General features: G+C 39.5%; 1 protein-coding gene across 2 annotated transcripts in view; it reads right to left on the reverse strand.

The window, feature by feature from the left end:
* The window catches only part of LOC145664883 (luc7-like protein 3), a 61,493-nt gene that overhangs the window by 27,675 nt on the left and 20,181 nt on the right, over positions 1 to 13,637 (reverse strand). For both annotated transcript variants that reach the window (XM_081731936.1, XM_081731935.1), the window contains exon 5: positions 8,123 to 8,289. In XM_081731936.1, the coding sequence (XP_081588062.1) occupies positions 8,123 to 8,289 (167 nt within the window). The remainder of the gene's footprint in view (positions 1 to 8,122; positions 8,290 to 13,637) is intronic.

The raw sequence follows: 13,637 nt of genomic DNA on the forward strand, positions 1-13,637 counted from the left end.
CAAATCAGCATCATCTTAACTTTTGACTTCACCAAGCGACTTTTTTTTGGGTGTTCCTTCATCCGGCGCTCTCCATTCAGCACTTTCCCGCTTTGTTTCGGGCTCATATTCAAAACACCACGTCTCGTCACCAGTTACAATCGATTTCAAGAAGTTTCGATCCTGCCGAGCACTTTTAACGATGTCTTTGCAATGCGCAATTCGATCAACTTTTTGGTCTTCGGTGAGTTTGTGTGGTACAAACCGCGAATTAACCTTCTTAAGGCCCAAAACTTCGGTCAAAATGCGGTATGCGGTTGTTTGAGGAATGCCTAATTCCATTTCAATAACTTTCACCGACGATTTTTTGTTATGTTTGATGAATTCACGCACTTTTTCGATGTTTTCTTCCGATAATCCGGTTCTAGGACGGCCTGATCTTTCGTCATTATCCAGCATGTCTCTACCCGATTTGAATCGCCTGAACCACTCGTAAACTTGCGTACGGGATAGACACTCATCACCATATGCAGTTTGTAGCATTTGGTGCGTTTCACTAAAAGTTTTACCCAGTTTAACACAAAACTCAATTGCAGCTCGTTGTTTGAAACTCATTTTCCGACCGATGTACACAACACACTGACAGTTGAAACGCAATAACTTTGTTGCCGTGCATCCAAATGTCATGACATTTATACCAGTTGTCAATGAGGGACTACGCCATCTACCGGTAAAATATTACAACAGATGGCACTAGTGGTACTATTTGTTTTCAAAAGTTCGGTTTCTTTTGGAATGGAGGGTGTATTTAGCTTAGTTTCGATACTGTCAAACACAACAACACACTGAGCAATACTATGTGCTAAATATATATTCACGGAAGCGTCGGAGTCTGCCGAAACAGTCTACGAATATTCTAGCAAAACGCTATTAAGTGATAAATTTAACTAATTATATTAAGAAACACATTACAAACGCTTACTTAAGACTATAATATTAACACTATATACCGACAAGCTGTAAGAAGTGATTCCTCACATCAAAATAAGAGAAGAAGTTCATATGGACCTATGGAGAAAAGTGCATAGTTTCAGAGCTAGGGCTTCCAAAATCGCGACAAAGCTAAATTTCAATAGTTCCTACTTCGAATTTCAGAAACCGTTGATAGTGGTCCTTATCAGCGTAAAAGGAACCACGCATACACAATCCAAAAGTGCATATTTCATAAATTTTCACTAGGTGTACAGGGTAATTCTCAGATAAATTGTCAATAAAGTTTTCAGATATACCCTGATTTCAAGGAAAGTCCAGAGTAGACAGGTGGTAAGCCTTGATAAAAATCGACATCTAGTGTTTCGTAGGGAAGTCGGAAAAAAGTGTTAGGAACTTGCAACTTTTTATTATTATTTTATTTTTTGGTTCTGAATAACATATGATGCGATGTATTTCATCACAGTATATTTCACGTTTTCTTCACTTACAAGCGTGAAGAACATATTGCAGCATGCGTTTCCCCGAGTACGAGAGCTCGTGTTGCTGACGATCCTTAACACTTCTGACATCGCGCCAAAGGATTCCGTGTTCACTGCTATCAAGGCTTATCGTTTGCCTACTTTGGACCAATCATTAAGTCAGAACATATCTCAAAATTAGGTTGATGGCATGTCTGGGATTTTATCCTGCAGGGAATACTCTGTACACCCATTGAATATTAATGAAATATGCACTTTTGGATTGCCTGTGTGTGACTTTCTTTACTGGTAAGGACCACTATCCACAGTTTCTCGAATTCGAAATAGGGCCTCTTGAAATTTGGCTTTTACGCGATTTTAGACAGCCCTAACTCTCTAACTATGCACTTTTCCCCACAGGTCCATATGAACTTTATTTTGATGTAAGGAATCACTTCTTACAGTTTGTCGGTATAGTTCATCAACACATTTCTTTCACTTGCTTTACAATTCTAAGAGATAGTTATCAAAATAATGGAAACATCTGAAGAAACAATGTGCTTAATACGGAACGAGGGAACCGTTAGACTACAGAAAACCCTGCTTTTTCGTGGAATGAAGGCACATAAGCATGAATAATTTTCAGAGGAATATTGTAACATTCCTCATGCAGCGCACCACTTAATTCCGTCAGTGAGGATAACGGAGTTTATCTGCTACGGATTTGCAGATCCAGAATTGGTCTCCAATAAGTTGAGCCTTGGGGGAACATTAGTTAGGCCAAGGGAGGTGTAGTTTATTCCGATGTTCATGCAACTATGCATTAACAGCCGCAGCAGAGTGAGCTGGTGCACTGTAACCTTGGAAAATTGCTATATTGACCAGAATGCACGTGGTCACCTAAACTTGTCCGTGACATTCACTGGCAATAATACGCCCTGAACGTAATCGCAGGAGCCACAGAATACCAGGAAATTGAGGCCAACAGTATCACAGACCTGCGGTCTGTTTCATGGTAGGAACGAAACAGTTCGCGCATAAATTCTTTGGATGTCTGCCATACATAAACATGGTCATTAGCACTAAAGTAGAACGACTCTTCAGACCATATTACAAGTTTCAAATCATTAGAGGACCACTTTTCTTGTTGTCGGCACTATTTTCTTCGTGCTAAAGGGTTGCAATCCCAAATGCGAATTTTCAGGTTACGCAATTTGCAACTGATTATTATCACTGCGTACTCTGCTTCAGGTGCTGACTGAGTTCAGCTGTCACTTCATTTTGCAATAGTTCCTCAGTTCTTGGTGACAATCTTGTTCAATGCACGCTGATCCTTGTTACTGAGACTGCTCTTAGGTTCACATGTACTATTCACCGAAGTTGTTTTGCAACAATTTCCGTAGGCACGACTTGTGCTAACTAAGCAGGCACCTATAACTCAGAGATCTGCAATTTTGCATTACCATTGTCTGTCTCCTTCAACACACATCTCCGTTTTATCCTGCCTGTTATACTACAATCAACTAACACGCCATTCGCTGTACTAGTATCCTCAGTGTTGCCGCCTCCCAACTAAGCTGTTGCAAACTAGAGGTATTCTCATTATTTAAATAACCGTTTGTGTATTATCGATTAGGATCAGGATTTAAGTTTCCGGTCTTTCGGTATCTATGGCCATGTTAACCCGTCACGTATAAGGGATGACATCCCTCGGCAATCACACTCTCCGAGTCACGAAAAGGAAAGAAGGAAGCGGCCTGGGATCTGTATGTTAGGTACCAGCACAACATTTGCCTTGTGTGAATGGGAAAACCCAGGGAAACCTCACTCCGAACGACTGGCCTGAAGAAGCTTTTACACTTTTTCGACCGAGTGTTTTCAGCGGGAATCGAAATGAAATGAAATCTTTGAGTTTTACGTCCCACTGTTATGCCGGTTAGGCTAAAGAAGACGGTGATGATGAGTAATGAATGAAATGATGGAATGAAGAAAGTGGGAGGAAACGGGAGAACCCCGAGAAAACCAACGCACACGGTGTTTGTCCACCACAAAGTTCACTTGGCGGGGGCTGGGATCGAACCCAGGACCTCAAGCACCAGAGGTGAACGCTCTACCACTGAGCCACCGCGGCCCCACAGCGGGAATCGAAGCCGGGTCTGTTCGCATTAAAGGCGAGAGCGTTAGCGACTACGCTATGCGGGACAACTATTTGTTTATTATCGATTAAACTATTAAACCATCTATTTCTCTAGTCAGTTTATAAGAAGCAAAAATTAGAGAATTTTAAATGGACATAATATCACCAGTAGTTCTATAATAACACTGTTTACTGAATTCATTGTATTTTTAAAAATACAGTGAAATTTGTGCTTAACGAAATCCTACAGCGCCACACTTAATTTCCGCTGTGAAAAAGTTTCTGTTCACTACAGGTTACATAGATTTTTGACCACCTATAGCGTTCACTAAAAGCAACAGAATCAAAAAATTAATGTAATAATATACGCAGTTAATATTACTTTTACTTTTAATGGATTTCTTCATTTATTAATTTTTGTTTGACTACTTACCACTAAAAACAAGTCTAAAAATAAATATTTGAAAGTTTTCACCAAATGAGAGATATAAACAGGCAATATCACAGCTGAACACATGCAATTGCTCAGATTCATTTTGAAACATATTCACAAAAGGTCATGAACAAACTGAATTTCGGAGAGTTTAGAAGATATCCATTAGTCTTGTCTTAATCTCCATTAGATTGAATATCCCCCCCCCCCCCTCGCAATATGAAATTTTTTAAATTTTTAAGAAAACATTGCTACCAACTCTTCGCACTGTGAAATGTTAATGTATTATAGTCTTCTCTTGTGAATTTTTAATACTGGATGACGCTGATTATTTGTCACTTTCTTCAAGACTATAAATTTCTCTTATTCTGTGTCAACGTTAAGTCGCTTGAAAAGCTGTCTTATTACGGTTGCTTGAATGAAGCGATAACAGGATAAAGAGCAGAGTGAGAATCTTTCGAGTTTATTCCTGTCTTGTGATCAACCCATTAATATAAACTTGACCCACTCACACTATCACTTTAAAAAATTAAAAAAAATAATAAATAAATAAAAAAAACGGAACCCTTATTGCCAAAAAATTAAAGCCTGCCAAGTTACGTTTGGTAATACAGTGCATTGGCATTGGACACATACCAAGACGGATAAGATCAAAGATAAAACCTTTTCCTCGGACAATGAATCTTTATCAAAAAGCCACTGCATACATTTTTCCTCTACGGAGATCAATATTGAAACTAGAAATAGTAGTAATTTTCTATCACTTCCGGTTTTAGTAGAGAGATGGGGATGAAGTTTTTTTCTTTCTTTCTTAAATCCTGAATAGATTCCAAAATACAGTTTGTCGCTACCTGTGACTTCTGATACTTCACAGGAGACACGATAGATAATTCCCAGTCCTCTAATTCAATCAGAATTGTGATTACGCCGTAAGAGCCAATTTCAGCGTTCTTTAACCTCTTCAATTCATTAACTATTCGTCTTTATTTTTCCTTCTTTAATTTATTTTATTTCTCATGATTCTGTTTTCGAAAACAGCTCTTTTCTCCCTGTGAGTTACCATGAACGTCTGCGCCAGTACAGTAAGGGAGGCACAATATACTTCTGTTTAGTTTCACTATAATACACGTTACATATTATGTCAGAACTCAAGCTCGGTACAGCCCTCCCCTCTGGTCTTGTGGCTAGTACGTGCGCTTTTTTGTCGTCGTGGTCTGTTGAAATTTTGCGTCCGTCCTTTTTCAACATCGAGATTATATGAGACGCGGACGCCTTTACTGGAAGGGATTCCGCGTTCGATTCCCGATGGCAGAGCATACAATACATTACGTTTGTTCAGATTACATCTTTAACTTTAGGTCCATGTCTGTAGGCCCAACAAACTAAGCAGGGTACAGAAAGCAGGTATGGACTTTACCAAACAATTTACTTCATCAAAATCTTATTGATATATGCTAACTAACTCTGTGGCCTATGGAACCCAGAGGTTCAATGCCGCGTTCACAAAAGCTCTCCACTGACTTCTACCCTTTATTGATGTATGTGCAGTATCTAATATTTAATATCAATGACTAACAAACATCATATCACCCTGAAAAAACATTACGCTATAATGGAAGTGAAAAATGTTTAATTAAACTGAGAATTTAACTTGGGTCTTTGGTTCTATACCAGTGCGCTAACCATTACGATATCAAGCCAGTTCCCTGATCAGCTAAACACTATTTCTACGATCAGCCATTCAAACTATATAAACTGCACCGTAACTCCTGTTGTGCTAGAACAACCAGGTGTATTATGTTTATGAACAGCTATGGTGGTTGAACCAGATATTATATGATATATAGAAAAAATAAAAACAAGCTTGGATCAAGTCGAACATCGGTCTTCAGCTTACCATATCGATCAGTTAATTAATACACTATCCTGTCCGCTCCCAAAGCAGCCATACATGCTTTCATTCTTGGAAAAAAAAAATCAGTTTTACATCCCACGGTTATGCCGGCTAGGCTAAAGGAGAGGTGATGAGAAATGAATGCAATGGTGGAATGAATGAAGTGTGAGGAAACAAAGGAAGCCAGACAAAATCCATAACCATGGTGTTTGTCCACCACAAAGAACACTTAGCACGAGCTGGAATCGAACCAGGGACCCATGCACCAGAGGTGAACGCTCTACCACTGAGCCACCGTGCTCCGTTTTCACTCTTGAAATCTATCCTCAGCCACTCAGACTATAATGAACTGTAGCAAACTTCCATTGTGCTTGGACAAGCCAATGTCTACTGTCCGTGTGATCTTCAGTGGCTGAGCATCGACTTCCAAGAAGAATGGAATTACTGGACTGGATAGTGTAGGATTAAATCATCGGCACGGCAAGCCTAAACCGTGGGTTCTACTTCCGGTCCAGTCATGAATTCTTTCCCTCTTAAATCATGGAACTTGCACTTATAGATGAATTTGTGTGATATAAATTAGTTATTTCCTCTATTTATATCTATGTAGATATAGCAAATGGAGGGGAAAACATTTCATATCGCTCTCTCACACAAACACATCATATTTTACACGGATGCGGATGATCGGTGTAGTGGTTAGCGCACTGGTACAGTAATCCGGAGACCCGAATTCGGGTACATTCAGAATCAGTCATACATTTTTCACACTAAATTTTATTATAAGTAATATCCTTCATTTACTATATAAAATGCGGAATACATTACGCATGTAATAGGTAGTGCATCCTGTTTAGCGCCAATGTACGCTTTTTTAAAAAAAAATGCAGTTTCGTGAGTGACTTTGATATGGTTTTTCTGTTTTCAATTAGACTTACGAGTAATTTAAATTACTTCTATCATCACAATAATTTACAGGTATGGTACAGGGTAACAATTAATGAACTCTATGAAATAAAACGTCATAATTTCTGAACGGTTCGCGTGATGTCGTCCAAACTGCGTGGCTGACACAGGGCATGATGGAAATTCGTATGCGCATGCGACGAAGCCCTCTTTCATTTGGATGGGTTTGTCAATAAGCAAAGCTGGCACATTTGGGGGACTGAGAATCCCCATTTCACAATGGAAAAGTCCCTCCATCCTGAATGGGTGACAGTGTGATGTGCAATGACCAGCCATGGAATAATCGGTGTGATATTCCTTGACAGAACGGTGACTACTGCACGATACGTGACAGTTTGGGAAAATGATTTCATACACAGTATCCAAAGTGACCCTGATTTCGACAAGCTGTGGTTCATGCAGGGCAAAGCTCGACCTCATCGAACCATGTGAGTGTTTGACATCCTGGAGGAGTATTTTGGGGACCGCATTCTAGCTCAGGTGTACCCAGAGACCACTGGAAGGGGACTCGCTTGGTTGCCATATTCCCTGAATCTGAACCCATGTGACTCATTTTTATAGGGCTATTTTAAGAACAAGGTGTACAGCAGTAACTCCAAAACCCTGTCGAGTTGAAAATGGCCTTCAGGAAGTCATCGACAGCATCAATGTTCCGATGCAGAATTTTGATGATCGTCTGCGTCACATCATCGCCAGAGATGGTAGACATATCGAACATGTCACAACCTAAATCCAAATGTCTGTAGTGCGTTTACATGTGCAATACAGTTTGTGTACTACGTAGTTTGTCACTAATTTCCGTTTTATTTCATGTAATTCATTAATTATCACCCCGTACCAATTGAGTTTCATTTCAGTTTCTAATCAATGTTAGTTTCTCACGCAGCTCAACCAAATTCAACAAAGGGGAACTATTACCTTCTCGGCAAGTGTGATCCAAATCGTTTTTCAAAAATAAAAATTCTTAGAAAAACTTCATGGATGGACGAACTGGTACAAGACAACAATGGCTGGCCCCAGAGGCCACTAAAACTTCAGGCCAACCTGTAGAAGATCCAATTCTAAGAGGATGAATTTTGTCATCTATTTCTCGTATTTTCTATAAATCTCATCGCGCCTATTAATTTCTGTATATGCCATTTACCTATCTACATTGACTTCTCGAAAAACTAACTTATTACCATGTGACTGAGGCCATATGTTTATTAATATTAAGCATACCTTTTCTTGAGTCCTTAGTATGCAACTACTGAGTGACTTACCTGGACCTATAGCGACTCTTACTTCTTTTCTTATGTTCTTCTCTTTCTCTCCGTTTCCTTCGCTCTCTTTCCTTTCTCCTTTCTTCCTCTTCACGCAATCGCAGCTTTTCTTTTCGTTCCTCTTCGCGCTTTCGGTCTTTGTCTTCCCTTGACTTTTGGCGGTTGGCCTGAAAAGTTTAATTGATTTCCACTATAAGGATTTTCAATAGGGACTGCTTTTCAGCAGATTTATTCAAGATTATATTTTACACATGAAGTCTTATAGATTCTACGAAACTTTTCCTTAACTATAAGAAATATAAAAAGTGTAATAAAAAAAATGTAAAGACACCTTCAAGACGTGAATCCAAAAGAAATTCATCATGAAGGACTAAATGAATTTCTTTTTTAACAGTCTAACTTCACGATGCAATCTGGAAACCATGTCTACAACAAACAAAATTTTAAACTAATATTATGATAAACACTTCCTTAATGAGATAACAAAGGATACATAAACTATTCTAAGTATTCATTCGTCTGCTAACTACTGCTTTCTTCGGATTCCACAAGATACAGAAAATCAAAGAAGAACTGATAAGGTTTTTTTTTAAAACTGTAAAAGAGTTCTTTTTAAAAAATGCAATCAGGATAAATACAGCAACAATATAGCAATCACAGCCATATTTTGGTGTCAAACGAAAAAAAAAAAGCATGTAATTATTATTATTATTATTATTATTATACGAAGCGAAGAAAGAAAACAAGTACTTTTGGTAATTAGCCGAAAACTGTCAACAATAACTAACTAACTAACTCTATGGCCTATGGAACCCGGAGGTTCAGTGCCGCGTTCACAAAAGCTCTTCACTGACTTCTATCCTTAGCTAATTGCATCCAGGAAAACTGTCAACAATATTACGTTAATTTGCACTGACATAGCCTTAAGCTAAATTTATTTTTCTTAAAATTATTTAAAACCAACTGTTTCTTCTGTATTATTAGATTTACCTAGTACCTGGCAATCTCACTTTTTTTTTTCTTTCTTCATTAAATGACTTGGAAAACCTAAAATAGTATTTTAATTGTTTTCCAAAGTCCGTGAAACGTTCTTTTATTCTGGTTCCGACATTACTTCTAATCATACCAATGTTAGATTTCATTTAGATTAAATTAGAGTTTGGTGTTCCGCTCAGCAGCGAAGCTATATAAGACGTGGACCTACAGCTTAGCGTGAAATTCGAACCACATGAGCTCTCACTAAGAATCGAGAACCCGGGACTCCCGCTCCAAAACCATGCCTATGTATTTTTCATTACACTCATAGATGGTATCAAATTTCAGTATTCAAACTCAGATTATAAAAACTTTTCGTACTCAGTAAGATTTTTATCATTATATGGAGGAACTAGAGTTGGTTTAAAGCTGTCTTTTAAAATGAGAAATTACCAGGAATCATGGAATAAGTTAGCTATTCCAATCAATCCACTGTTTATTTGTTCTTTCCTTCTATTTCTTATGAATCATCATACTTTTCAACTCATACTGTAACCGATTCTTAAGCATTTGAATCAACTGATGCCATGCTATTTTACTGACATTAAATAATAGGCATGTACTTTGAATACGTTGCTATTATTTACAGTGACTCGAAGAGAGTTGAACTGGTTTTAACGTCCCTGTCAGCAGCGAGGCTATATAAGACGAAACCTACTGATTAACGTGGAATCCGAACAACATGAACTCCCGCCGGGAATCGAATCTGGGTCTGTGGCCCGAAAATAATCTGTCTGGAAACTAATGTGCCTCTTAAATGCAAAGACATTTTTTCTGCACCATACGAAGACCGCACATTAACGGAAGGATAGTAGCAGGAACCTGTAAATTTTTACTCAATTTATCACATATCCAGGATCGATCAACTTCCTCCTTTATCAGCTATCTGATATTCTTATCTATATTACATTCGAATTTGATGTAACTCTCGCCTATTTAGCAATTTTTGCCAGTAACTTTTCTTTGCAAATAAAAGCAATTCTATTGCTCTCATCTGCTCTTATACATCAATTACAATAAAATCAAGCAATTTTTTACCATCAAGATCAGTTTAGTTGTCCATTAAGGTTTAACTTATTACGAGCTGACATATAAAACAAGCACTTTTGGATAGTTAAGAAAAACAATGATTCTTTCTCACGGTACAAGCTCTAAGGATGGATGCAATACGTAAATAATCATAATAATCACTTCGTGTTGAAATATGCCTGCTGAATACTTACAATGAAAGTGATCCCTGATACTATGAAAGTGATCCTATGAAGAAAAGAACTACAGATATATTGTCTATCGTTAATGTATTGCACCTATTCAAATCGAAAATGCTGAAGTAACTTAAGGACACTGCTTTCTTTATTTGAGTTTTAAATTCTGTTGTTGCTATGTTAGTGCTACATTTCAAAATACTGGTTCTTAAAGGACAACCCAGAAGTAATATTTAACGTCTCATGTTACTGAATGAGATACTGATCGGCTTGTTTCATTTCGTTCATAAGGTATCTTTCAATCTTGAGTTTTCTCTTAACTTTATTATCCTAACGGCATATGTATCAGTCTGTGCGTCACGGTAATCCTGATAATCAATAGTTACGCTAATATATGTCGCTACATGCACTATCGGGAGTTAAGCTGTGCAAGCAGTTTGTCGATGCGACGATTTAATTGCATCTTAAAAACTGTGTTGTTTCAATTATTTCAAAATAGGACACAAGGGCAGTAATATATTTAGATTAGTTACTACAACTATTTTCATTTTCTTCATTGATTTAAGACAAAAATATTTAATGCATTCATTAGGCTCGCATCTACTTTGATGTTTCGCTCTTTGATGATGCAGCGGGCCAAAGACTAGGGCGGAAATAGTTATTATTTTAACCCTTTATTTCGCAGTGTAGCTCTCAAGCAACATCGCATTCTATTGCGTTATCCGAACGAATTACAGATGGTGATCAGAAAAATGGAAACACCAGAACGAAATTGCAACTTACTAGATTAATATGGTGTCGGGCCACATTTCGCCTTCAGAACAGCCTTGATGCGACGTGGGATGGAGGCATAGAGGTTGTGAATGGTAGCAAGTGGAATTTTACAGCATTCCTCGTGCAGGGCATCGGCCAGTTCTGTGAGAGAGGATGGAGGTGGAAATCGTCGCCGGAGTCGTGTTTCCAAGACGGACCACAATGTTCACTTATGTTGAGATCTGGGGATTGGGCGCGCAGGGGAGGTGTTGAACTTCATCCCGATGTTCCTCAAACCACACTGCAACAACGCCAGCTGTGTGAATGGGTGCATTATCATCCTGGAAGATGGCGTCATTGTCCGGGAACAACATCCGGACCATAGGATGCAAGTGGTCTCCTAAAATTGCGACATAATTGTTGGCAGTGTCCGCTAAGTGTGACCACAGGACCCAATGAAAACCATGATATGGCGGCCCACAGCATCACCGAGCCGCCGCCATGTTTCACAGTTGGGCGGAGACACTGTAGACCATAAACTTCTTTGGGCGTTCTCCACACATAAACACGGCCCGTAGTTAGGAATAGGGTGAAGGATGACTCATCCGACCATATCACACGTTTCCAGTCCTCAACGGTCCAAGTTGCATGGTCGCGGCACCATCTGCGGCATGCGAAAGCGTTATGGTCCCTGATGAGCGGTTTGCCCCGTGCAACACGACCCCGTAAGTTCATGTCATGTAATTGGCGGCGGACTGTGACTGTCGAAACAGGGTGGGGGAGGTGCTGATTGAGTTCCTCTGTCACTTGCGTCACTTGCTCCGCAGTGGCACGACGGTTCTGCGTGACAATGCGCTTTAATACCCGGTGTGACCTGTCACTCATGATTTTCTTCCGCCCACTATTCCGCTTCCCCGATGTGGTTTTCCCGTGTGTTATGTAGGCGTCATCACCTTCGACACTGTCCCACGCGACACACCTAACACAGTAGCCACTGCCGGCACACTCACTCCACATAACCGCGCACCAACAATTTGCCCTCTTTGAAAATCTGAGAGGTCTCCCATTTTACACTACCTCCGTCTGCTGCAGCCACTGGACACTGCTGTTCCACTGCGCCTGACGTAGTATGGAGACCAACCTAACACACCACCACCAGCGGTCCGGCGCTGCGGGCGCCACGACACCACTGCCAACCCATACATCTGACGTGTTGCCAACTACAGATGTTTCCATTTTTCTGATCACCATCTGTATAACGTCAGTGATTATTATTTGGCATTATTGCTTTCATACAATATTCAGATAAATGATTTGTCACTTCTTTAGATACTTCCAATCTTCGTCAGCAGGAGACAGTCAAATTTAGTATTGTAGAAGCTTTATTTCCTACGTTCCGAGAAAGTTCTTATTTTATTTGTGGTTTCTTGCTTTGTAGGAAAATATTTCAAAGAAACTCGAAACTATTGCTAATTACTGAGAGTATTCTTATGATATTTGACCATCCATAATAGGGCAATGCTGCTCAATAGCTACACCGTAAGACCTGTTTTATGGCAATGTTGCTTTGAAATAAACATACTGTATTTTGTAACCAAAGTACAAAAAAATTTAAAAGTTACGCAATTATGATCAGGAAGACATGGTTCAACCATAAAAGCAAATTAAATATTTTAATGGTAATGCTATCAATGCTTGTCAATTAAAGGGTTAAATTGCATTTTGCATCATCATTTAGTCATTTTAATGGCAATGCTATCAATGCTTGCCAATTAAAGGGTTAAACTGCATTTTGCATCATCACTTAATCTGTATAATGGCAGAAAGACTGTCCCTACGTCCTCACCATTGCCGGCTCCAAGTTCGTGCTGAGAGGGGGAAGGGCCACAAGGATAGAGAAGGAAATTAAGCATTCCTTTACATGTACTCTGTCTATGGCATCTTGGGGAGATTTAAAATATCACGGATGATACATTGAACTACCTTCTAGGGAAATAGTGGCTAATGTGATGGACAATGATGGAAGGTGAGGCGCTGGCGTACATGGTCACCAGCCTCCCAAATGTGTCATTAACAAGGACGATTGGACCTGGAAGTCTTTCTGGTACCTCACTACGTTAACACAACGTGAGGCAGTCCAATTATTGCCGCCCCTAAAGGAGGACAGCGATTAGTGCCTCCCAAATTGCAATATTTGTCCTGTACAAACGATCTACATCAGCCATTGGTTCCGGTAATGTGCAGGGTACCTAACTGGGAGAGTTGAAGCTTTCGGCATACCTCTTAAATGGTAAGTAGTGTGTGCCTTTGGATCTAGGTAGTCGTGGTTCGCTGCATACATGGTACTTCATCACGGAGATTGAAGGAGGGAGGGCCGTGATACCGAGACCCCTCAGGGAAACTTCCTTAGGTCAGTCTCTGCCAAGCTGTGGTCATATCGTGTGATTCGGTATCTTGAAGTCTTGTACTTCAGTGGGGAAGTGAGCTTGTTTTATAATGCTCGAGGATCAACACCCTATGCT

This window comes from Thermobia domestica, chromosome 11 (genome assembly GCF_964235325.1).
Source record: "Thermobia domestica chromosome 11, izTheDome1.hap1.1, whole genome shotgun sequence".
Taxonomy (NCBI): Eukaryota; Metazoa; Arthropoda; class Insecta; order Zygentoma; family Lepismatidae; genus Thermobia; species Thermobia domestica.